The sequence below is a fragment of the Dipodomys spectabilis genome, unplaced genomic scaffold, assembly GCF_019054845.1.
Source record: "Dipodomys spectabilis isolate Male_0828 unplaced genomic scaffold, ASM1905484v1 ptg000210l, whole genome shotgun sequence".
Classification (NCBI taxonomy): domain Eukaryota; kingdom Metazoa; phylum Chordata; class Mammalia; order Rodentia; family Heteromyidae; genus Dipodomys; species Dipodomys spectabilis.
Window position 1 is genome coordinate 8,088,937 of NW_024870887.1, and position 26,203 is coordinate 8,115,139.

At 47.4% G+C, this 26,203-nt stretch overlaps 1 protein-coding gene across 4 annotated transcripts in view; it reads left to right on the forward strand.

Moving 5' to 3' along the window:
- Positions 1–5,226: 5,226 nt before the first annotated feature.
- Ltbp1 (latent transforming growth factor beta binding protein 1) overlaps positions 5,227–26,203 on the forward strand; it is a 400,428-nt gene continuing 379,451 nt past the window's right edge. For all 4 annotated transcript variants that reach the window (XM_042696612.1, XM_042696614.1, XM_042696613.1 and 1 more), the window contains exons 1-2: positions 5,227–5,684; positions 6,645–6,715. In XM_042696612.1, coding sequence (XP_042552546.1) covers positions 5,227–5,684; positions 6,645–6,715 — 529 coding nt within the window. The remainder of the gene's footprint in view (positions 5,685–6,644; positions 6,716–26,203) is intronic.

The window sequence follows — 26,203 nt, forward strand, 5'->3', positions numbered from 1 at the left end:
CCCTGAGCTTTTTCACTCAAGGCTAGAGCCCTACCGCTTTGAGACACAACTCTACTTCCAGTTTTCTAGTGGTTAATTGAAGATAAACGTTTCATAGACTTTCCTGCCTAGGTCGGCTTCAAAACACGATCCTCAGATCTCACCCTTTTGTGTAGTTAGGATTATAGGTGTACACCACCAATGACCAGCTCACTTATTATTTTTTTGTGTATAGTTTTATTCAGCTATTATTTTTGAGATGGGATCTTGCTTCCTGCCTGCATGCTTGCCTGAGCCACGTGATCCTCCTACTGTGGGTTCACATCCTCGGTAGGTGCACCACTATGTCTAGCTCCCATCCATGCACTGCAATCTTCTGATCTCAGCCTCACACATAGGTTGGGAGGCTTGGGACATGGTATGGTGCCCATCTGTAGGTTGAGAAGAGGTCTCCTTGGCTTTTTGGCCGGGTGGGTCTCAAACTATAATCCTCCCATTTTCAGCCTCCCAAGCAGCTAGGATTACAATTGTGTGCACCAGTGGCAGGCTTCTCTCTGTCTTTTTGGATGAAATGGTTGGAAGTGTAAGGCAGAGGACGGGGAGAGTGAATTGAGGTGTTTATTCTAGGTTTGTCTCAAGCTCAAAATCCTCTTGGGAAGTCCTGTTTATGTGGGACTTCTTGACTCTACCACTTTGTATGAGGTGTGGGTCGCTAGTTATTGTTCATTCTAGCCCAAACCAGGACAAGCTAATGTCACAACTAGCTGAGGTTCAGAAAAAATTGCTGGCATTCTAAAAGAACAGCCTGAGAAAAGTGTAGCCACAGGGTCTGTTTTTCCTATATTTCTTTGATTCTTTCCCTTTTCTTATTCACTGCTGGCTCCTTCCCCCTCCTCCAGTTCAGTCATCTTCTGTCTTCCAGCTGCCTTGTTGCTCCTTCTTGCATCCCATCCCTCTTCCCCCCTCCTCCCCGACGATCTTTCCCGCTTTCTCCCATGTCAAACTTTCTGCCACTATCACAAAATACCTGAGGCACTTAACTTACAAGAGAAAAGATTTACTTAGTGTGTGATTACGGAGGTTTCAGCCGATGATGAGGTGGCCTCACTTCTTTAGGCTTCTGTGAGGCAGCATATTATGGTAGAGCAAATAACCTAGGAAGTAAAAAGAGCAACAGGGAGAGACCAGGGCCCTCCAGCTACCTGCAAGGGCCCACTCCTCATGACCTAAGGAACTCTTCCTAAATGTCTATCACCTTCCAATAGTATCTCAGCGGAGAAAAGGCCTTTACAGTAGCATTGACCCTCTGGCATTCATACCATAGCATCTTCGTGCTTTCCTTTCCACATCTCAATGTCTCCTCCAGCTTCTCTTTGTGTACAACCTCCATGCTGTCTTGTTTGCTTTCTCTCCTTTTCTCTTTCTAAGAATTTCTTGATGAAGCTACTAAGGACTAAATAGGGGCCCCATGTTCTCCCTGGCTGGAGGAGAGTGTGGTGTAAGCAGTTCTGATCACAGGCAGCCACTAAATTTGATTTGTAGCTGATCTTATATGTAGGAAAAGATTTTCAATTACAAAACTCATAAAGTGTAAAGATGAGGGAACCTGGCTGCATTCTGAGTTTGACTAATGGTCTCAAAGTGCTTTAAAATGCTTGGCATTTGTCAGCCTTTCTTTCTTCCTCTAATCCTCAAACTCATGAGTTTTTATGGGAAACATAATCCTCTTTTCTGATTCATTTACACTTAGCTCATCTGAGTATTGTTTTGTTAAAAACCATGTGAAGTCCAAGAAGTTTTATGAGAGCTTTAAAGCCTTGATTTTTGAACCAGGAAGTTGTGTTCTGCCAATATAAATGGACCTTGAACCCTAGGGGGCTTCGGGTCTCCGATCCATGGCATTAAACTGGGTCTAGGCTTGGCCAAGGTTGCTCTCTGTGCCTGACAGAAACTGGGCTTTCACTTTCAAAATAATAGTAAGTTCAGTGTTGTAGATGAGCAGCCATCGCCTATGATACAACGTGGGGAGTGTAGCACATTTTTCCAGGATTATCTCGCTAGTTAGGTCAATAGCGAGAGACTTATGTGGAAAACTGTGATTTTGCTGGCGTCTCCCTGCTAGGGAGTGGGGCTGCCTGCCCACACAGGTTTCCATATTAATGGTTGTGCATATACACACATATATTCAAACATGTGCATGGTCTTTTATGGGTGGGATTAACTTTCACGCAAGAGATTTTTCTGACTGTGCTATATCGGAATCTGTCAGAAGACAGGTTGTAATTGGCTGGAAATATCCACCCTATGGCATCTGTGTAACTACACAATGTATGCATTATGCATATACAATATATACAATCCGTAGAGTGCGTATATCTGTATTTATACTTACAAGGACATACATCTATTTTCAGTGGTACTGGAGATGAGACTCAGGGACTCATGCCGGTTAGGCAGGTATTCTACTACTTGAAGCACGTTCCCATCCCTTTTTGCTTTATTTTTGGGATAGAGTCTTGAGTTTATGTCCAGTCCATTCTGGACTGCGATCCTCCTATTTCATGCTTCCTGCATAGCGGGGATGACAGGTATATCCTACCACAACCAGCTGTTGGTTGAGATGAGGTCTTGCCAACTTTTTGCTACGGCTGGTCTCAAACTACCTTCCTCCTGGCTTCCACTTCCAGAGTAGCTGGGATTATAGAAGACATTTTTCTGAGGAGCTATCAAACATAGTAAAGGTAAATTTCACTGAAAATACCAAGATTCTAGGCAAATTCCCTAGTCCTCCAGAATGTAAGGCTCAGGTTCTCATCAGAAGTCAAGCAGCAAGCAGCGTGAGAACCTCCAGCCTATGTGTTCTGGGAAAGATGCACCCGCAAAATCCAACCACCCCTGAAGACTGGTAAAGTCCCGCCCGAAGGTAATGGCATCCTGCGCCGTTTCCCCAGCTCTCCCCTCTCCGCTCCTCTGCTGGCTCTGCACAGTGCTGCGAGCTCTGCCTGACAGTCCCTCCCCACCCCTCATCCGTTTCTGCTCTTACAGCAGCTCTGCCCTGGAGCTGAAATCTTCATGGGCTGATCTGAGTTGCAGGGAAGCATTGTTTTCCCTGCAGGGGGAGAACTGTCCACTGGACAAGAAAGAACTCTATGATGACACAGGATTACAGAAAACAGAGTTCTGCTTGTGACAGTTCCACTTTTTCTCGACGTGTTGCTTACCTAAGTTACTATTTTTCCAGCTTTACTTAGATTCAAGCTTGAGGTTTCTCAAAGGCAAAGGCAGACCTCACCTGGTGAGGTCTGGCCTATCCAGGGGGTCCTTTGTGTGCCTTCTTCAGAGCTGGCAGGTGGTGACACGGAGGCCTTTGCTTTGTATTTTTCATATAGAATGTGTTGCAATAGGATAGGCAGCTTCTTCAGCCTCTCCATCTGGCTCACTTTGGCCTGGCTCCTGGTGGCTGACCTGGAATAATCCTGTCCAGAGGGCCCCTGGGTGTTGTTAGAGCCACAGACGCTTAGGGGCTGGTGAGCACAGTTGCCCTGTAACTCCTCCAGTTTGGGAGGAGCAAGCTGAGTTTCGGAGAGGAGGGGAGAGACATGGAGAAAAGTGGAGGGGAGTACTGGAGAGGGGAAGAGAGAAGAAAGGAGAAGAGGAGTGAATTGCCTAGAGTCTTTCAGCCATTAAGTCTCCGCGTGAGGCTGAAACGCTATTCATTCTGTGACAGTGGCTCTCCCAGAAAGCTGGGCTGAGGGCTTCCGCCAAGTCAAACTTTGAAGGTAGTTTTCCAAGCTACAGAGAAAAATAGACATAGAGATTGTTTCAACCTTAAATGATTTTCTGTGAATACTTCTGCAACCACTCACCTCTACCACTTGTCCTAAGTCAATGCAGGCAGACCAAACACCAAAAAGGAAAAGTTGCAAATAAACCCGAGAGAGAACAACCTAAAGCCTTGGAAATGGACCACGCGTGCTTGGCTTAGAGACTTGGTTTGTTATTTTTTTAACGGACCGCTACAATCATGTTTTATTTTGTTTCACGTACATAATCAAAGTCAGGCATTCTGCCGGTGACATTGTTTTTAAATCCAAATGTAGACGTGCAGCTGTCATTATTTCTACAAAGAACACCTGCCATCTCTCTTGAATGGGATCTTCATCCGCCCGACCAGGGTCCTGGGTAATGATCTTTAGAAACCAAAACAAAACAAGTGCTCCTGAGGTTGCAGGGATGCTGGATGATTGCAGGGATGCTGGATGATTGCTGTAGACCAGGACCAAAGGTTGGCCCCTGTAGCGGTTTTCCCCATCTACGCGAGCGCCCCCTGCTGCTCACCCCGTGCCATCCCACCTGCCAAGCCAGGAGTAGAGGGTACCAGAGGCTGCGGACCCGAGGAGCCACCGGTCAGCAGGAATTTACAGCCCTGAAGACGCCGACCTCCTCGGGACGGGCGATGGAGAGCTCTGTGGCCCTCAGAGCGTCTTCTCGGGACCCCGATCTGGCATTTTAATCCGGATGCCTGCAGCATAGGAGGACCCAAACAATGTCATCGGACTCCTCTAGGGCTGGCGTCCGGAGAGGGCGTTTGGTTCCCCAACCTGGCGGCGGGGGGAGGGGGGTGTCCTTTCCCGGGGATGGGGGTGGGGGGTGGGGTGGGAGGGTCGCGGTCTGGATGGAGACCCTGCCCGTCCGACCCACAGTGCCAGTCTCGGTGGGTGCGGAGGTGGCCTCGCGTCCCCCAATTAGGATTGAGTGCCTGACGTCACGTCTGCCCGAGATTGGCTGTTGCGATCGGACACTGGCTTCCACCGGGGCGAGAGGAACTTTTTAAAGACTGCGAGCGGGGCCGGGGCTGCTTCGGAGCGGAGCGCCCCCCACCCCGCGCGCGCGCGCTCGCCAGGACCGGGGCGCGGCGCCCCGGGGTGTGTGTGGGGGGGACACCCTCACCTAGCGCAGCCCGCGCCCCTCGCCCCTCCCCTGCCGGGCTCGCGCTCCCCACCCCCACGCCCGCCCCCTCCTCCGCGCCACTCTGCAGCGGGGTCCGCGGCCGCTCAGCCGCCCGGCAGAACTTCCTCCCTGGCGGGCGGGCGGGCGGGCTGGCCTCTCTTCCCCGGCCTTTGCAGGGCGCTGGGCAGTTTTCTCCCCCAGCGCACACAGCGCGGGCGGGCGCGCGCGCGCGCAATCGCGGGGCGATCGCCCGGCTGGGGGTGGTCGGGGGGCGGGTGGGGGAAGCGGAGGCCCGCGATGGCGGGGGCCTGGCTCAGGTGGGGGTTCGTGCTCTGGGCGGTGCTGCTCGCGTCCGCGTCGTCCGCTCACGGCCGGGTACGGAGGATCACCTACGTGGTGCGCCCGGGCCCCGGCCTGGCGGCGGCGGCGGCGATGGGCGCCGTGCCCCTGGGCGGGCCCCCGCGCCCGCGGACCTTCAACGTCGCCCTAAACGCTAGGTACAGCCGCAGCTCGGCGGGCGCCCCCAGCGTCGCCGCGGCCGGGCCCCCCTCCGAGCGCACCCGGCGCACGGGCAGCGCGGGCAGCGCGGCCCTGCAGCGACCCGAGCGCCCCGGCAGCCCCAAGCCTGGCGGTCATCCGGCGGCCACCCCGTTCACCAAGCAAGGCCGCCCAGTCGTGCGCTCCAAAGTGGCTCAGGGGACCCAGAGCGGCGCGGGCTCCAGGCTGCAGGTTCACCAGAAGCGGCAGCTGCAGGGGTAAGCGCACACCCCCGCCCCCTGCGCGCCCATCCACCCATCCGTCCCGGGCTCGCGCCGGCCGGGAAGGAGGAGGAGGGGGGGGGCGCGGGGATGGGGGAGCCCCGGGATGGGGGCTCCCTCACACTTCTCCTCCCGCCCCATCCTTTTGACTGATGGGGGGGGGTGCATTGTTACCCGGGGGCCAACACAAAAGGCATCCCCCCCCCCCCGCGCCACCTCCTGTGCGCCTACCCGACCGCTCCCTCGAAGGTGGGCGTGGCCAACGACGTGAGATCACTCCAGCCTCATTCCCCAGCATCAATTAAACCTCTCCCTGCCAGCCCACTTTTAGTTTGTATCTAACTCATGGGAGAAAAAACAAACAAACAAACGTGTTGGGAGAAGGCTTACGTCCTGTCCCAGCCCCGGTTCTATGGTTGGGGAACTTTTGAGCATCCTACAAATTAGGTGATTGGGTTTTCCCTGGGCTTTTGTGGGTTTCTCCTGTATAGCAAGAGGACGCGGGGAGGCCGAGGGAGGGGATTAGGGGTTGTTAGCACCCACAGAAGTTTGGGTTGGCAAGTTACCAGGCGCTGATAAGTTCTCTCTCTGTGGCTCTCTTCCTCATGAATCACGGGCTGGGCTATGCAGGGAATTCCTCTTGCTTGCTTGTTTGTGTGCATCAAGAGTTGTGATATCACTTTTTTTTAAAATTAAAAAATACTTCTCTCTGAAAGTCAGTTTCAGCTGTGGACCCAGATGACACGCAGAATAAAATTGGCTCTCATTTTGGGATTCAGACAATTATTGGATCGCATTGTCTTCACGCGTCCTCCTGGGCCAGCTCTGGGCTGCGCATCCCCGGGTATCCTTAGGTCTGACTCTCTCAGATCCAAAGGAACGTGGAAGCCAGAGACTGGCCTTCCAGGAACCTTCGGGAACCACCGCTGCTGGGCTCACAATCTTGCTTCGTTTCAGGGTCAATGTCTGCGGAGGGCAGTGCTGTCACGGCTGGAGCAAAGCTCCCGGCTCCCAGAGGTGCACCAAACGTAAGTTGCCACCTTGGCCGCAGGCAGAGTGGGCCTGTCCACACCGGGCCTGCGTGTGCCAGGGTCCCACGGGCTCACTTGAAAGGGCTACTCTGGCCCTGGGGATGTTGCAGTCTGAATTACAACCTGCCTTCTACCTCTGACGGGGGTCACAACACCCGTGAGGGGCTGGGTCAGGGCCAGCAGCCATGGGCCTGCAAAGCCATACTGCCTATGCTCCATTGCCCTGCCCTCACTGTAGGAGCTAGCTACTCTGTCATACCTGTCCATCAGGAGCTAGGAAAGCTGTGGTATGGTGGAACCCATAGGATTGATTTAAACAGGATACCAACTAATGGAAAATGTTCTTCTAAATAATGGATAGCAGGGAAGGAACAAGCCATGGGAGTTCCTTCTGGAATAAGACATTGCTAGCTTTTGAAGCTTCCTGAAAACAGCAACCAGACTCCTCCATCCATGAGGCTTGATTGTTGTCCAGCTATCCTGACCACTGAGCTTTCCAACCTTGTGGCTCCAGTTGGTATTCTGGCTCAGCAACGCAGTAGTCATGCCTACAGGCAGGAGAGCATCTTAAAACATTTCTCTTGTGTGCTACAAAGTTGAGGATTAAGTTAAAATGTGCTTTGAGGTTCCTCTTTACAAGTTGATGGTAAGTCTGCAACTAACTAGAAAGCAAAAGTCTTCTGCAAAACAAAATCAGGCATGTGTTATTCTGTGCAAAGAACAGCAATTCCAATGTCCAAAATTTCAGCCTAAAAAAGTAAAAGTAAGCTAGGCACTGGTGCTCATGCCTACAATCCTAGCCACGCAGGAAGCTGAGGTCTAAGGATCTTGTTCAAAGCCAGCCCAGGCATAAAGGTCTGTGAACTCTTATCTACAATTCACCACCAAAAAGCCAGAAGTAGAGCTGTGGCTCAAGTGGTAAAGCACCAGCCTTGAGTAAAAAAGCCCACGCACAGCACCCAGGCTCCTAGTTTAAGCCCTAGGACAGGCACACATGCATACACATAAAAGTTATTTGTCTTACTGGTAGTTCAGATTTTAAAACAGAAATGATTTTTTTATCATTCTAATGATCTAATGCCTTTAATCCTTTGTTTTATTTTTTTGTGTTGGTCCTGGCACAGTAGCTTCACTTTTCTTTTTTTTTTTTTGAGACAAGATCTTTCCATGTAGCTGAGGCTGGCCTGCAGCGCACTATGTAACCGTTAGCTACTTGAGTGCTGGGACTATAGCTATGCATCACCATGCCTAGCTAAGCTTTTATAAAAAGGAATTATCTACACATTTTAGGATTTTGCCATTTTAGGAAGAGCGATAAACTTCAACAGCCTCTGGATTGCTGAACTCAAACCACTGGATCAGAAATACTTGGGGTTGTACACATTTTAGATTAATTCATCATTCCCCTACCCCCCCCCCCCCCCATTCTTAACTTCTCAGGTTACACTTGGTAGACATGTATCATGATTTTCCTGAATTTGGAATTGCTCAGGTCAGATGACATTCCCTTCCCAGTAACTACATCTGCTCAAAACCTGATCTGGTCTGGTTGCCCATAACTGGGACATTCCATTTGTGACAACACTCTAGCGGTGAGACATTGCTGTGTCAAGGCCAAACACACAACAGGGCAGGACTTCACTGAGCCCTGAGCTTCCCATGCCTGTTGGAGAGAATGCTTGAAGATCTCAACAAATTTTCTTGGAGCGCTTGGTGTAGTGGTGCATGCCTCTAATCCCTGCTACATGAGAAGCCACAAGTAGAAGGGTACTGTCCCAAGGTTAGCCTTGGGAAAAAGGTCTGAGACCCAAGCAGGGCATAGGTGACTAACTCCTATCATTTCTAGCTGCTTTTAGAGGCAGTGAGAACAGGAGGATTGCATTCTAGATCAGTCTTGGCTGAAGAGTTTTTCGGAGTCCTTCTCAGCCCATTGGACGTGGTAGTTTGAATCTATCATCCTAGCTTTGTGGTGGGCTAAGATGAGGAGGACCAGAGTTACAGACCAGCCCCAGGCAGAAAAACCCTTGAAACTTGGTCTCAATAGAAGTTTCTGGACGTGCGTAGTGGCACATGGATGCCCGACATCCCAGCTGCAATGGGAAGTCTCAGTGGCATGGATTCTGTTTATCAGGACAGGAATCAAGCCCTTACCTTAAAGTATACACAGTGCAAAACTGGGCTGGAGGCATGGCTCCGTGGTACAGTGCCTGCCTAGCTAGCATAAGGCCCTCAGTTCAAAAACTAGTACTGGGGGAAAAAAGAAACCAACATTTGCTTGTCAATTGTGAGCTTTCTCTGGAGAGAGGACATCCCTTCAGCCCCCACTGTCTGAGGACTGGGGATCAGAGATAGTTTGAAAGGAGAAATCCAGACTTTGATTCCTGGCTTCAGGGCTTTTTTCTTTCTCCAGGGATGGGAGCCAAGATGAGCTGCTGTTTGGAGCTAGGTTTGCCCTTGATAATGGGAGAGGCCCCAGAGGCCTGTGGCAAGAAGAGCTAGGGTCACACATTTACTTTGGGGTGTCGGAGGCCGTGGCTGCATGGGATTGATCTCAGCTTTCCTCCCAGCCCTGAGAGTCAGCCATGGACAGCATGGATGGAAGCAGGCCAGGCTCACACTCCCCTTGCCTGTGGCTTTGAGCAGTCAAAATATCAGCGGTTCCGACCAGTGGATTTCAGGCTGGAAACGGAGATCACAGCTCCCTTCAGGAATAAGTGCATTTTCCAGAGGGATGCTGGGTGGGTTAGTGCTCAGTCCAATATAAAATAGTTACGAGATGGCTTTATTTATATACTTCTTTCTGGCAGTGCTAGGGATCAGACGTGGGGCCTTGTGCTTGCTGAGCAAGCTCTCCATCGCTTGAGCTGCTATGCACCCAGCCATTGGTCTTCTAGGAGCCTTGCTAACTGTGCTCAAGCTGGCCTCCAGGCCTCAGCCCTGTGTTCCACCTCCCAGATAGCTAAGATGAAAAAAGCTGCCTCCCTCCATGCCTGTCTTAAGATGGATTGTGTGTGTATGTGTGTGTGTGTGTGTGTGTGTGTGAGAGAGAGAGAGAGAGAGAGAGAGAGAGAGAGAGAGAGAGAGAGAGAGAGAGAGAGAGAGAGAGAGAGAAAGAGAGTGTCCTGGGACTTGAACTCAGGGCCTGGCTGCTGTCCCTGAGCTGCTTTTGCTCAAGGCTAGTGTTCTGCTTGAGATACAGCTCTACTTCTGGCTTTTTTTTTTTTTTGGTAATGAAGAGTCTCACAGACTTTCTTGCCTGGGCTGGCTTTGAACTGTGATTGTCAGATCTTGCCTACTGAGTAGCTAGGATTATAGCTGTGTGTCACTGGCATGGAGCTAAGATGGATTTTTTTTTTTCTGTCAGTCCTGGGGCTTGAACTCAGGGCCTGGGCACTGTCCTTGAGCCTCTTTGTGCTCAAGGCTAGCACTCTACCACTTGAGCCACAGCACCACTTCTGGTTTTGAGTGGTGAATTGGAGATAAGAGCCTCACAGGGACTTTTCTGCCCAGGCTGGCTTTGAACCTTGATCCTCAGATCTCAGCCTCCTGAGTAGCTAGGATTACAGGTGTGATCCAACAGTGGTCAGCTAATGGGGTCCTAGTCCACGTGTATCTTGTAGGCTTCAGATGGGATGGCTGGAGTGACCACTGCTCGAAAGTATGTGCATATGGCCGAGCAGTGTGATGCCTTCGGTTCAGAAGACCTGAGTTCAAATGGTGCAGGCATCACTTGCAGTGTGGCCTTGAGAAATATACTTGTCCTCCCTGATTCTGTGTATTCTACTCTAGAAACAAGTGTCCCTTTTATGGGATGATATTAGGTGTGTAGCTGGGAAAGAATGGGTGCCATTCCTTGAGGGAACCCCAGATATTTACAGGATTCAGCCCAGTAAATGCTGTCTTCCTTGAATATCATTTCGCTTCCTTCTTTTCCTGTGTATGTATCCCTGTTGTACTTTTCTTTTTTGGCACATAACTAGGATTTGAACACAGGTCCTCATACTTGCAGGCACTCTTCCACTGAAGCAACACCTCCAGCCACGCCCCCCTTTTTTTTGATTTGGTTGGTTATTTATTTTTTGGTGCTGGTTCTGGGGCTTGAACTCAGGGCCTGGACACTGTCTCTGAGCTTTTTTGCTCAAGGCTAATGCTCTACCACTTGTGCCATGGCTCTGCTCCTTGCACTTTTTTTGTTATTTTTTTGGTGCTTAATTGGAGATGAAAGTGTCATGGACTTGCCTGCCCTGGCTAGCTTGGAACTGTGGTTCTCAGGTCTTTAGGATTCCAGTCCCTGGTGCCCAGAGGCTGTGATTATTTTTGAGATAGGGCTTTGCGTTTTTGCTTAGATCCTTCCCCTAAACCACCATCTTCCTACCTTAGGCTTCCCAGTGTAGCAGAGATGACAGGTGTGTACTACTGCGCTTCTTTCCATTGAGTTGGAGTCTCAGGGGCTTTCTGCCACCGCTGGCTTGAAACTGTGATCCTCCTGTTCTGTACCTATGTTCAAGTTGTAGTTGACATGGTAGTGTCTTGTGACTCTTTTGCCCTGGTGGGCATAGAACCTCAAACTTCTGGATCTCAGTCATCTAAAGTAGGTGAGATGAAGGGTATAAGCCAGGTAGATATGGATATATTTTTTATAAGTTGTATATCTTTTTTTTATCTGCAATGCTCAGGGCCAGTACTTTGGTTATTTTTGGATTTTGGAATATTTGCATACACATAATGAGATATCCTGAGGATGAGTCCCAAGTCTAAACATTCAATTTATTTCTTTCATATGCTCCATCGCCCAAGGTGGTTTTACACATTACTTTTAGCTTGCTTACATTTTAACTGCAGCTGGTCACATGGTATCAGGTGTGGAATGTTCTAATTGGTCTTGTTGGCTCTTAAAAAGTTTAGGTTTAGGGATTTTGAGATGCCCCATCAGAATACCATCAAAGTGGTTTGGGTTGTTTTGTATCTCTGAATCATTTTTTATTTTATTTTTATTTTGTAAGTCTGTGGTTTGAATTCAGTGTCTTGTGATTGCTAGGCCGGCACTCTACCACTTGAGCCATGTCTCCAGCCCTTTCTTATTGTATTGTTATATAGGTGATGTACAGAGGGATTACAATTACAAGAGTTAGGTAATGAGAACATTTCCTTTCATACAATGTCTTCTGTTCCCTCTCTCTCCCAGTCCCTCCCTCCCATCTCCACCCACGTGTTGTAGCGTCCACTTTCATCAGCGCCCAGTGAGCTCCATGGCTGTATTTTTCATCCTTTTCCGCTCAAGTTCTGTGCCCTCCCCCAACCCTTCCTAAGATGTACACTTGAATACACCACACATAAGGTAAAGAAGACAGAATCATCAGCAACTAAAAACAAAAAAATAAAGGAAGGAGAAAACAACAGAGGTCGCTCATTTCCGTATCTTGGAGTTTGTTTCAGTATGTATGTTAATTTATATACATCTGAGGAGGCGCTTAGGCATTGCACATTTGTGTTTCTCTCCTAAAGTATCCTCTTTCGATCTCACTCTAGAATCCTGTATAATTTATCATATCACAGTGCGTTTTAGATCTAATTTTCACATATCAGAGAGAATCTGTGCCATTGTCTCTGGCTTACCTCACTTACCATGATTTGTTCTAGTTCCACCTATTTCCCTGCAAATGACATGATTTTATTCTTTCTCATGTCCATTCTTGCTTTAGCTATGTATCATATATGGTCTGTGTTTCTGCTCAGGTGAGTCTCACACCACAATCCCCCCCCCCCCATTTGTGCAGCTGGGGACCACAAATGTGTGCCGCCATGCTTGGCTTATTAACTAAGATGGAGACTCACTAACTTATTGCCTGGGGTGGCCTCCAGCCAAGGTCTTCCCTGTCTCTGCTTTCCAAGTAGTTGGGATTACAGGTGTGTGTGTGCTACCATGCCTGGCTGTCAATGGTTTATTTTAAAAGACACTACTAGCAGAGCTCAATTTCTCTTTATGTAAAAGCTTCCAGGTTACAGGGCAATACTTTCTGAAGTATTCTGATATTGATGGGAAATAATAGAACATATCCCTTCTCCAATTTTTTTTGTCACTGTAGCCTCTTCCATGAATAACAGGGATGTTGAGATGGTCAACTGAACTGACATATGAGCTTCTTCTCTTAGTGTTACTACTCCATGACTGAGCAATTGCACATTCGAATACAAACACCAGCAATACATCCATCTTGAGTTCCTTGTAAGATAATAGTTTTATGATGTAAAATGCATGCTTTGACTTCAGTATCCAACCCAGCATGGAAGAATTCTCACTGGACTTTGAGAATAATGTAAAGGGTTTTGTGGCATTATTTCAGTTTGTTGAGCTAATATCCAGTGGATGCAGAAAATATTTCCGTGTAAGCGATTGGATATGTTCACAGTGTTCAGTGTTCGGTTCATCTAGAGAAGAGAATGATGTGTTCTTGTGGCCAGCTTGGCTTGTTTGGAGTTGATTGACACTGGAAGAAAACATGCCATAGGAAAAATGCTTCTGGAGACGGAAGATTTAGTGAAGCTCTAATTGTGGAGCAGAAATGTGGAAGAAGTGGGTGGCAGACCACACTTGGGAACAGAATGCCTGTGTCAGAGACTAGCCACCCTGGGCCCACAGAGAGATGCCAACTGTATTGCTTTCCCAGCATCCTCTGTGTGTGTGTGTGTGCGCGCGCGCGTGTGTGTGTGTGTGTGTGCTGAAGTTACAGCTTGAAATAAATCTTTCTAGTTGTTGCTGTTATTATTATTATTACTATTATTAACTTGTGATAATACTGGGGCTTGAAATCACCTCTTAGGTGCTATTCCTGAATTTTTTCATTCAAGGCTGGTCTCTTCATTCTTGGTTTGTTTGTTTTTGTTTTTGCCAGCGAATTGGAGATAAGAGTCTCATGGACTTTCCTGCTTGGGCTGGCTTTGAACTCTGCGCCTCACCTTCCAGCCTTCTCAGTGGCTAGGATTGCAGGTGTGAGCCCATTGATGCCAGCTATGATTATGAGGTGGCTTTTTTTCTACTGGGTGATGGGTGCTATGTGTTTTGGGGCAAAAGTGGTGGTGCCCCTCTGTTCTCCTTCTAAAGACTTGACATATGCAGGTTCTTTTGTGCCTTTGGGACTTTGTCTTCTGAGTGGAACAAGCCCCTAATATGTACTATTTTTGCTTCTTTCCATGTTTACATTCTCCCCCTCCCCCCCCATCTAAATTATCCTCTTTCCTTCAATTGGCACTCCAGTCTTTTTCTGTGTCTCTTTCAGTGCTGGTGTGGTGGGCATGGGGCTAGAAAGCACAAAGGAATAAAGGAGCTGGGAGAGTGAGGCCAGGCTGGCAGTCCCCGGGGTTGAGGGGAAGGAAAGGTGGAGCCCCGACTCCAAAGTGGGTGCCTGGCCCATGGTAGGCCCTTTGTAACTGCATGCATGGTTCTTTCATTTAGCAAGCGGATATCTGTGTAGCTTTTACCATGTGCCAGGTTCTATGAATAGGGGAGAAATGCAGCCAGCCGTGGGGAGCGCAGGGTCTGTTTTTACTCACGTAGCTCATGGCACATCAAATGACTTGTTCTCTCCTTAGCAAGCAAGGAACAGAAAATCGATATTCCATTGCTTTTCCATTGGCCTCCAGCCCACAGTGCCCAAGCCAACCCTACGAATGTTTCTTCAGTTATCTGTGGTGGAGACATGGTGACTTGTACCCTGGGTGCCAGAGATGCAGCCATCGGTGGCATCACCCAAGAGGGTGGAGTGTGGCATGAGTTCGGGTGACCCACAGCATGCCCACAGCCTGTCTCCCTGCCCTTTGGCTCAGCCTGGTGCTAGCAAGGCTTGGGAACGAGGCCCAGGAGTACTACACTTTTTTTCTTTTTGCATGCCTGCTAGCGCCATTGACAGCTGCTTTGCCAGTCGATCTGCAGGAGGTTTCCCATGGCCGATATTGGGAGGGTCGCCAGCTCTGGCCCCAGTGCAGGGATGGGGTGGAGAGGCTGCAAAATCTTCATCACATGCACAGACAGACTGACCTAGAGGTCAAGGTCACACAGGGTCACCTGTGTGTTCTCAACACTAGTTCAAATAAACAACGAGGACCCATAAATTCTGAGTTGGGAGAGTACTTAAACCTTCAGGCTGAAGCCCGCCTCCAGCTCAGGGCTCCTAGCCTCATGTGCTCCCAGAAAGATTGTGCTGCCCACTGAAGCTCAGCCCTCAGGAAGCCTGCATGTTTAAAGGACCTTGAACAACCACAGGACTTCGCTCTTTCTGACCTGCTAGATCTTTCTCACCTCTTCTCTATGTCTGGATACCCCAACTATTCAAGTGTGTAGAGGTGTTTTCTTAAAGTATGGATGTTTGGTTTGCTATGCTTCCTAGCAAGGAATAGGGCAACTTGAAGTGTGAAGTCTGTGCTACTCTGTGTGTGTGTGTGTGTGTGTGTGTGTGTGTGTATACATGTGTATGTTTTGGTACTGGAACTTGAACTCAGAATCTCGTCACTATCTCTTAGCTTTTTCACTCAATGATGATACTCTCCTTGAGCCCCAGCACCACTTCTGGCTTTTTTGGTGGTTAATTGGATATAAGAGTCTTAATTGCCCAAGCTGGCATTGTACGATGTATGACCTTCAGATCTTGGCCTTATGAGTAGTTAGAATTAGAAGTGTGAGCCACTGGTGTGAAGCTTAAATATCTGTTTTTAAATTATTAACACTAAATGTATTAAAGCAGAAACTGATCTACCTATTGATCTATCTATTATGCTTTTAAAAGTTCCCTTAATTACAATGGTAATTAAGCACAATGGTTTACAGATGAAGGAGAAACTCTGGTCTTACCTTGCTCTGAATGAGTGTTTAATTAATGATGGTTCCTGCCTTTAGGGTGCAGAGAAAATAGGACCTAAGGTATGCTATCAGTTGGTTGCTACGGAAGAGACACACCAGGACTGTGTTTATAAGCACCTGTTCATTTATTTTGCTTATTGTTAGAGATTCAACACTTTGAGTGATGTCGTTCAGTGGGAATGGCGGCTCTTTGCATGAATTGCCATTTAGACCCCAAACCAGGTGGTCATGAGATGGAAAAGCTACTGGTTGCTTCCCATCCCCTGTCAGCTTACTGCGTACAATTACCTTCTTCCTCCCTTTATGTGTGCCCAGTTTGACTTGCCTTGCAGCAGATACAGGGTGGTTCAGTCCAGTCTTTAGAGTGAGAAGCCAGGGCTGCTAACTTGACCTTCATACTGCACTTTGTGACTTGGCCAGATAAGCTGTGAGTCTCTCGTTGCCTCTAATCGCAAAATAGATGTAGCGATGACTGTTGCAGCCATCATTGCAAGGCCTGCTGGGGGACTGCATGATGAAACACAAGGGAAGTTCTTGGAGAACAGTCCCTTGAGTGGCCACACTTGACATAATGGATCTTAGGCGCTCCCCTTTGCTCAGGACTGCCCCCTCCTGGCCACTGTTGTTACATATGCCTCAGGTTCCCTAATGAAAATTATAGCTCTCTTTTTGTTGCTCCTAGGTGCTCTGATTTCTCTCTTGACCCTGGGTGTGATTGGCCATCTGCCTCTTGATCAGTGTTGTAAAAATTTGGCTGTTGGGCTTGAACTCAGGGCCTAGGCACTGTCCCTGAACTCTTTTGCTCCAGGCTAGTGCTCTACCACTTTGAGCCACAGCTCCACTTCTGGTTTTTGAGTGGTTAATTAGAGATGAGTATCATGGGGACTTCTCCGCTTGGGTGGGCTTTGAGCCTCCTGAGTAGCAAGGATTATAGTCATGAGCCACCAGCACCTGCTTTCCTCTCATTTTTATTTATTTTATTTTTATTTTTTATATTGTGCTAATGCTGAGGCTTGAACTTAGGGCCTTATGTTCTCTCTAGCCTCTATCACCTGAGCCACAGCTCCACTTCTTGCTCCTTGCTGGTTAATTGGAGATAAGAGTCTCATGGATTTTTCTGCCTACGCTGGCTTTGAACCTCAGTCCTCAGATCTCAGCCTCCTGAGTGGCTAGGATAATAGGCCTGAGTCACAAATATCTGGCTTCTTTTACCTTTGGGCAGCAATATCTGGGTTTTTTTTTTTGTTCGTTTGCTTGTTTTGTCGGGGCTTGAACTCAGGGCCTGGGCATTGTCCCTCAGCTCTTTTCTTCAAGATTCGTACTCTACCACTTTGAGCCACAGTGGTTAATTGGAGATAAGAATCTTGTGGGGACTTTTCTGCTTGGGCGGGTTTTGAATTTTGCTCCTCAGATCTCAGTCTCCTGAGTAGCCTGGATGACAGGTGTGACCACCAGAGCCTGGTTCATCTATTTGTTCTTCTTTTCCACATGTTCTCCATACGCTTAGCCTGGCTCACCAGACACTCGCTCTCATGATGACTTTTCAGGGGCCACACACCTGGTTCTGTTTTCTCCCACTTTCTCGCTGTCAGGCTGACCCAGCATGGCTCACACTTTACGATGACTGTTTCTTTATCTCTGTCAATTTTAGAATCTTTCTGCTCCATATCATATGATCGAGATTTAGGACAAAGTAAAAGGAATGTTGTATGATTTCCCCCTCCCTGTAATTTTAGATCCCTAAATACAGCTCTTGGCCACCGATCCTATTCCCTGTGGCTTTTTTCACTCCACCACATTTGAGTAATATTGTTGGCATGGATGTAAGTAAACAGCTTGCGAAATGTTGTGTTTGGTAAATTAGAAGATGGATGGGCTGGTTTTTAAATGCATGTGCTTGGTTCTGCTGGGCCAGCGAAAAGAGGAGCTTGGCCAGTGGGTGGGAAGATGGACTGGACAGTGGGTGGGAAGATGGACTGGCCAGTGGTGTGCTGTCTGGAGCTGATGGGGTCCATTTGTCTCAACTCCTGTGATCTGTTGCTTGTAGATGAGAAGTGAGTGTCTGCAGGAGAAACTTCAGAGGGATTTTGGTAATGAATTGAAGGGAACTCCTGGCCCAGGTAACCAGTAAGAAGTCAGCAAAGGAAACGCTAAGAAGAGTAGAGGAAAACAGGACAATTTCTAAGTCATCACTAAACAATTTCAATGTGACTTTCATGCATGAACTTGAACTCAGGGCTTCACCTTCTTGCTTGGCCTCTTTGTTCAAGGCTGATGCTCTGCCACTTGAACTTTATCTCTACCTCAGGCTTTTTGCTGGTTAATTGGAAATGAAAGGACTTTTCTGTTCCGGGCTGGTTTTGAACAGTGGTCTTCAGATTTTGGCCTCCTCACTAGCTGGGATTTACAGATGTGAATCACAAAGTGCCTAGCTTGTTGGGGGTCTTTAATTAAAATGTAAATCTCCATTCTTTCTTTCATATGCCATGTATGTATTTTAACACCTGCATTGGTATATTTATTAGTGTTTTTAAAATTAATTTTTAAATTGTTATTATTAAGATGATCTATAGAAGGGCTACTGTTTTATAAGTCAGACAATTAGTATATTTAGTACGTTTATTTTAGTATATTTATTTTTGGACAGTGTCATCCTTTCTTTCGCTCTCTCCCGATTTTTCCCTCCCATTCCCACCCCCAAGTTGTGTAGCTTATTTTCAACATTGTATCTAGTGAGTGCCACTGCTGCACTTGTCTACTCTTAATTCCTCCATTTGCATTGGCATCTTTTTTTTTTTTTTTGTCGGTCGTGGGGCTTGAACTCTGGGCCTGGGCGCTGTCCCTCAGCTTTTCAGCTCAAGGCGAGTGCTCTACCCCTTAAGCTACAGCACCACTTCCGGTTTTCTGGTGGTTTATTGGAGATAAGAGTCTCATGGTCTTTCCTGCCCGGGCTGGCTTTGAACCGCGATTCTCAGATCTCAGCCTCCTGAGTAGCTAGGATTACAGGCGTGAGCCACCGGCACCCAGCTGCATTGGCATCTTTAAATCTGTATGTTTTAAAAGCTTTTGACATCGGCCGAAACATATCACTTCCTTGTGACAATCGTTTCCTTCATTGGTTCAGGAGGGGTAGATTCGGCCTCTTTATTGGCTGTGCAATTTCGAACAGGTCCGTTAATTCCCATCACCCTTTTCTCAGGCTTCCCCTGGGGGGAGCGCAGTGCAGTGCCAGCCCCCCTCAGCTCACTGAGCCAGGCACACAAGTTGTGCTTTACATTGCATCACATTGGCCATTTGTGTGGTTTTTGCTCCAGGCTTGACTATGAGGTCTGTGAGGGTGAGGATCTTACCATAGTCACTTTTAGTCTTCATGGCCTGTAAACACATAGAGGGAATGATTAGATTCACTTGCTGTGCTTTAGTGAGTCCCTGTACACTAGATAGTGGGACACAGAAGGTGTTAAGTACTACCAAGCAGTAAAGCAAGGTAGGAGACTAGGCTGATAGCATAATCACAGGCCTGTATGACACTGGGAGAGTGATTTAGCTCCAGAGAAGAGGCTCAGGGGTAGGAGTAGGCCAGGCTTCTGTGGCAATGCTAGGCAGGGTACTAGGGTTGTCACTGAGGGTTGTAGTGACAGGCAGTAGGATTGTTAAAATAAAGCCTTACCTCAAAGAAAAAGTCAGATTTGTGAGGATCATCACATAGCACCAAATAAAAAAAGTCAAATCTTTTTAAAAAACTAATGATAAAAGATTGAATTTTGCTGGTCATTGAAAATTCAGAGACCATATAGGATATGAAAAAGGGAGAGTTCTGAAGTTTTCTTCACTCCCCATAACATCTAATTTAGAAGCAGGGTTTACCTTTGGCTCCCCCTATTTTTTTTTAATTTTTATTTATTTTTGGGTCCGGTCGTGGGGCCTGAACTCTGGGCCTGGGCGCTGTCCCTCAGCTCTTCAGCTCAAGGCTAGCGCTCTACCACTTGAGCCACAGCACCACTTCCGGCTTTTTTCTTTTTGCTTATGTAGTGCTGAGGAATGGAACCCAGGGCCTCATGCATGCAAGGCAAGCGCTCTACCACTGAGCCACCTTCCCAGCCCCTCCACCTATTTTTGTTTCTTGGTTGGTTGTTGGGCTTGAACTCAGGGCCTGGGCATTGTCCCTGAGCCTCTCTGTGCTCAAGGCTAGCATTCTACCGCTTGAGCCACAGAGCCACTTCTGTCTTTTGAGTGGTTAAATTGGGGATAAGAGTCTGACAGGGACTTTTCTGCTGGCTGGCTTCTAACCATAATCCTTAGATCTCAACCTCCTGAGTAGCTAGGATTACAGGCGCGATCTATTAGCACCTAGATCTCCACCTATTTTGTGTTAAAGGTTAAATGAGATTGATAAAACGCTGCACAGAGAGCTGTGAGTTGTGTATGTGCATGTGTGTGTATGTGCATGTGGGCATGGGTGATGATGTTAATAAGAACTTATTTTTGTGTGTGAAAATTCTTCCTGTCTGGGTGTATTAGTTGTGTGTGTGTGTATGTGTGTGTGTGTGTGTCTGTGTGTGTGTCTGTGTGTACTGGGGATTGAAGTCAGGGCCTTGTACTTACTTACTTGCTAGGTAGGAACTCTACCACTTGAACCATGGTCTTCAGCCCCATTTTTGGCTTGGTTATTTTCAAGGTAGGGTGTCACTTTATTCCTTAGCTGGCCTGAGCTATGAACCTCCTACTTCTGCTTCTCCTTGTCACTGGGGATGACAGGTGTGCCCTACTATACCCAGCCATTGGTTGTGATGGAGTCTTACAAACTTCTTGCCCAGGATGGCCTTGAATGGCTGCTGGTCTCTGCTTCCCAAGTAGCTCAGATTATAGTCTGGGCAACTACTCCTAGTAGATTCTTTTCTTTTCTCTCTTTTTTCCCTCCCCCCTTCACTCCTTCTTTTCCTCCCTCCTTTCCTTTTTCTTTCTTGCCGTACTGGGATTTTAAACTCAGGGCCTCACATTTGCTCAGTTGGCACTTTACCATGTGAGCCACACCCCCAGCCAAGCTTTTTGCTAGAGATGGAGTCTAGCATCCTTTTCTGCCTTAGCTGGCTTCAAAGCGCTATCCTCAGATCTTAGCCTCCTGCCTAGCTAGGGTTACACTGGGCCACTAATGCCTAGCTGCTGTCTTGGTTATTTCTTGACTTGAAAAATAGAATGTCTACAATCCCCCCAGTTTTGATGAGGAAAGAGCTATGCCTTGATTTTCACTTTGTCAGGTTTCCTGATGCTGTCTATACACCTCCCCATTTTAATCCTCTCTCCCCTAAATTTGCTTTATTCTTCTACAAGCAAAGATAATCCCCCCCCTTTTTTTTTTTTTTATCAAGAAAGCCTTTTCTTTTTTTCTTTTTGTGATGGTGAAGAGGTTAAATTAGATTTCTTAGGCCATGATTTCCTAGTAATTGGAGGTGAAATATTACAGACAATAAGTAAGTTGAAGGCAGGGACTGTGTTTTTATTTTACTTTTTTTTATCCATTAGGAAGTTGGCCTGCCGGGCAGTCCTGTATATACAATAGACCTTCAGTGAGGTTTCTTGATTAATAAGCACTACAAGCTATGTTCGTTTCTGAGCGAAAAACCAGCTGACACTCATTTAAATCAATGGATACTGAGATTATGTCATGAAGCAGTTCCTTTTGTTACAAGAGATCATGTATTACAACAGACTTCTCCGGAAAAAGTAGTTGGAAATGCTAGGTTTTGAGTGTTAGAGGTTCTTTGTATGGTGGACCAGCTTCATTCCTTCCTCGAATACACACTGCCTGCCTGAATGCACTCCACAGACCATTAGCAGAGTGGTTTTCCAAGAGGAGTTCCTGGACCTGTGTGTCAGCATTGGCTAGGAACTTGTTCCATGCAAATTCCGAGGGCTGAGGGGCAGAGCTAAGTGGTAGGCCTTGTGTTTAGCAGATGCAAGGCCACAGGTCCCATATACAGCCATGCACTCTCCCCTCCAAAAAAAAAAAAAAAAAAGAGGAAAAGCATGTGCTGCAGTGTTCTCCCCGGCCTAGCTGTTGGGAACTGTGGCATTGGGCCCAGCCAAAGGTGTTTTAGACGATCTGTCCCCTCCTCCTTTTCCATATCCTTCCTTTCTATAATGATTACTAGCGGCTGAAGGATGGCTTCTTTGGGCTGCATGCCTTTGCAACTAGAGATGTGTGTGTGTGTGTGTGTGTGTGTGTGTGTTCCTCCCCCCGCCCCCCTTCATTTCTGCTTAATGATGGGTCTGTATGGGCCAAGCAGGTCGCACTGCATGTGTTACTTGTGTGCTTCCCGCAGAGTCTCAGAACACATTTGCTGTTCTGAAAATACACCTCTGAGTGTGAGTGTTGCATCGTTACATCGTCTACTTTTCTTCCATTCCTTAATGTGGAAGAGGCTGTCAAAACACTTGCTCAGATCCTTCAAAGCTTTGTTTGGGGTGGTGTGGTACCCAGACCTTCTGGATCAGAATTCCCACCAAAGCAGATGGTGAAGAGTGACTGCAGACTTTTGGAATGGGAAGCCCAAGGGGTCGCTGCCACGGCCCTCATCTTTTCAGGTGCTCAGATGGATCCTCGTGGAAGCTCGGTGATCCTGGCTTTAAAGTGTGTGTCCTGTAATAAAGATGTCAGAAGCAAGGAATGGTGAGAATGGAATTATGAGCTGCATAAAAGTATCAGTGGAGGGCTTGGCACCGAAAGCTCAAGCCTGTAATCTTAGCTACTCAGGAAGCTGAGCTGTGAGGCTCGAGGTTCAAAGCCAGCCCAGGCAGGAAAGTCTCTGAGACTTTTATCTTCAGCTAATTACCAAAAAATTGAAGGTGGGACTGAGGCTCAATTAGTAGAGTGTCAATTTTGAGCAAAAAGGCTAAGGCCCAGTGCTCAGGCTCTGAGTTCAAGACCCAGGATAGGCACAAACAAAATGTATGAGAAGAGGGATTATGATGTTTTACTTCAGAGATAGGAGCTGCCCTTGCTTGTTTCTAAAACAATTTAAGAGAGGAAAAGAGAGGAGTGAGCGCTTACAAGAGTGAGTCTGTACACTCAGCACCGGCAGAGCCAGGAAGTTCAGATGGAGGGGACAAGGTGGCACTGTCTCTTTCCCAGGGGCCCAGCTGCTCAGCCCTGAAAGTCCTCAGAGTGCACGAGATGCTTGCAAACAGCCCAGCCTAAGAATTTCAGCAGTGAGACTTACTTTTATTAGATGCACATTTAGGAAAGGAATTGCTATTTTTAGACTCTAGGGCCTTTTGAAGCAAGAACTGGCGATGTAGTTGATTTACTTCTGTGAAATAGTCACTTTTTTCTCTCTGTGTGTCTGTGCTTGCTTTCTACAAAATACATTGTTGCACAGGTGCGTGCATGCGCGCGTGCATGCGTGCATGTGTGTGTGTGTGTGTGTGTGTGTGTGCGCGCACTGGGACCCTGAACTCAGGGCCTGGGTACTGTTCCTTAGCTTATTTCACTCAAGACTGGCATTGTACCATTTGAGTCACAGCTTTACGAATCATAGCTCTGCTTTTAGCTTTTTGGCGATTAGCTGGAGATAAGAGACCCATGGGCTTTCCTACTTGGACTGGCTTTGAACCATGACCCTCATACCTCAGCTTCCTGAGTAGCTAGGATTACAGGCTTGAGCCACTGATACTTGAGTCTAAGTCTGCTCCTTTTTAAGTGCAAAGATAGTTTTTTGATGATTTAAAAATTGTGTTATTATAGTGATGACTATATTTCATTAAAAGTAAATATCTTAATGTTTAATATTAATACTTTAAAATGTAAAGGCTAAGCTCTTAGAAAATGATGCTAAAATTATGAAAAGTCTGAAATTTAAGGAATTGCTAGAAATATGGACTAAAAGGACTTGAGTTCTCTTTCAGTCTCAATATAGATTCATGATTGAGAGACCAGGCTCGAAGAATTTAGTGAGACCTCATCTCAACAAATAAGCTGGGTAGAATGGGGGCACACTTGTGTTCCTAGCTACTTTGGCAGGCAAGGCATAGGTAGGAGGATTGTAGTCTGAGGCCCACCCTAGGCAAAACTTGGAGACTGTATCTGAAAAATGAAGCAAGAAAAGGATTAGAGATGTGGCTCAAGTGGTAAAGCACCTGCCTAACAAGCACAAGACTCCAGTTCAAACCCCAGTACTTCTCCTTCTCCTCAGTCTCCCAGTAGCACCTACTGTATAATAATGTAGTGTTAGTATCAGGGAATCTCCATGCTCTGCATAGAGCTCTATCTGTATCAGCAGATAGAGGCCCCTGTGTCTCCCTTCTTCCCAATGGACCTGACAAACACAGGGCTGTTTCTGCTTTATTGCTGGAGATCATCTTAACTACTGCTTACCCTTCCAGTGGCCTTGGCCAAGTCTTTTACTCTCTCTTTCTTGGCATTTGATTTGAATTCCAATACATTTCAGATCCCCATTTTACCTTCCCTCCTAACGTTTCTCATCATCCAATACCCATGCCTTCTGCTGTTGGGGAATCTCCTCTCCTGATGAATTTACAGAGCAGGAGAGTCATTGCTTGGGTCATTTGAGTCCAGCTGCACGAACAGCAGGATTGACTTGTGGGCCTGTGGAGTGAGGAGGAGAGAGCTCCAAGAATCTTTAAGGGTCACGTGTTCTCATCCACCTATTCTGAGGAGCAGGGGAGTAAGGGCAAAAGGAAGAGAGTCAACTTTCCAGGCTCTGTGGATTCTGTTTGCCCCTCTAGCCTCTAAAGAATTCTGCCCATTATTATCCTAGGGGTTTGATAAATACCTGCAAGATGCAGCTTACATTTATTGAAGGAAAAAGTGCCTTCTGTAAGTGTTGACTGTAATTAGTCTTATACTTGGGATAAGTTGCATTCACTCTGTTCAACAAGTGCAATGTAAAACTACCATTGGGGGAGACATGGAAAAGCAAAGGTGCTTTAATCTGGAACATGAACAGACTTGTATTGCTGAATAAGGCCTATCTCTGAAGGACCTTTCAGTGGCTGTTGGTGGCTTGGGCCTGGGTCCAATGGACAGTATGGTCTGCTGCATCCTTGCTGTATCTTCCCTGTGCTAGCTGTGCTACCTGGATGGTTTCAGGAAACTCCACAGCATGCCCATGATTGATCACCTTCCACCTAAGCCTCCATCTTCTAGATGAGCCAGCTGGCGTGGAGAAGGGAGACATTCCTACAGCCTGTCATTGTCTCTGGCATCGTGAGGAGGTCGCAGAAAGGACTTGTCCTCTGTGTGTCCTCCCTACAGCCGGCTGCCATGTTTGGAGATGTTTTCATGGGAAAGTGAGCTCCTGGTTCTCGCTGGGGATTCTCACGCGGGAAGATTGCACAGCTGCCCACCCTCATAGGCTTGAGCAATACTCATTTGGTTAACCAGGCATGTACAAGTTGTCCTCATGAAGATCCAGATCTTTCTGTAGGAGCTGGCAGTCTTATCTGAGTTTAAACACTTAAGGAAACCCTCTCTCCCTCAAGGCTCCTGGCTCCTGATTGGCTGGGACTGGAAGTGTGGGAATGAGGATGCTTGGGGACCCTGTGGAGCCTTCCAGGACACTTTTCTATTTGCAAGTGTTCCTTTTCATATCCTTAACATTGTTAAAAATAAATTTAAAGGTATCTTTCAATAGTTGTCCAGAACAGGTTCCATTGAACACATCCATGTTTGTGAACAATGCCTTTCGATCAGTGTCCCCCGACCTATCATGATCCCTCTCACATCTGTCCTAACCCTACCTGTCCCCTCGAGTTTCCTAGTTAACCTTTTTCTTCTGGAAACTACAAGGAAGACCTAGATGGTCTTCTTTCTGATTTTGGAGGAAGAATATGCTGGCTCAAGGCTTTCTGAGGGTGCTTTCTGCTATCAGTTTCAGGTACAGAAAGATTTCTTTTCTCTTCCCTGGTGCCTGGTACATGGGGAAGATAAAATATTTCGTTCTACATAATTTTTTTTTTGGTTAGTCCTGGGGCTTGAACTCTGGGTCTGCGCACTGTCCTTGAGCTCTTCAGCTCAAGGCTAGTGCTCTACCATTTTGAGCCACAGCGCTACTTCCAAAGGACAGTCTTCACCCCCACCCCCACCCCGCCCCCCACCAGACCTGGAGCTTGAACTCTGGGCCTGGGCATGGTCCCTGTGCTTCTTTTGCTCAAGGTTAGCACTCTACCACTTAAGCCACAGTGCCACTTCTGGCTTTTTCTGAGTATGTGCTACTGAGGAATTGAACCCAGGGCTTCATGCATGCTAGGCAAGCACTCTACCACTAAGCCACATTCCTACCCCCTCTGTAAATAGTTTTAAAATTGAGTGAACTGATCTGTCATCACGTTGTCTGGCCTTGTTGAGTAGATTCAGTGAGCCTTTTAAACAGAAATGATTGTATTAGATTTTTGTTTGTACTCTATGGGAGATTCAGATGTAGCTGCCAGGGCTGAGGCTCAAACTGGGGCTTTCAGGATGCTGCTTGGGAGGAAATGAATTGGCTGAAGGCTAACACAGAGGTGGCCAGGGCTGAAGGGAGCAGGTGTGTGCATAGGGGAGCTGGGACTTGGAGGCTGTGGGAGGCAGACTTGTTGATTGTGTGTGGAGCATACGTGTATAGACTGGCTTC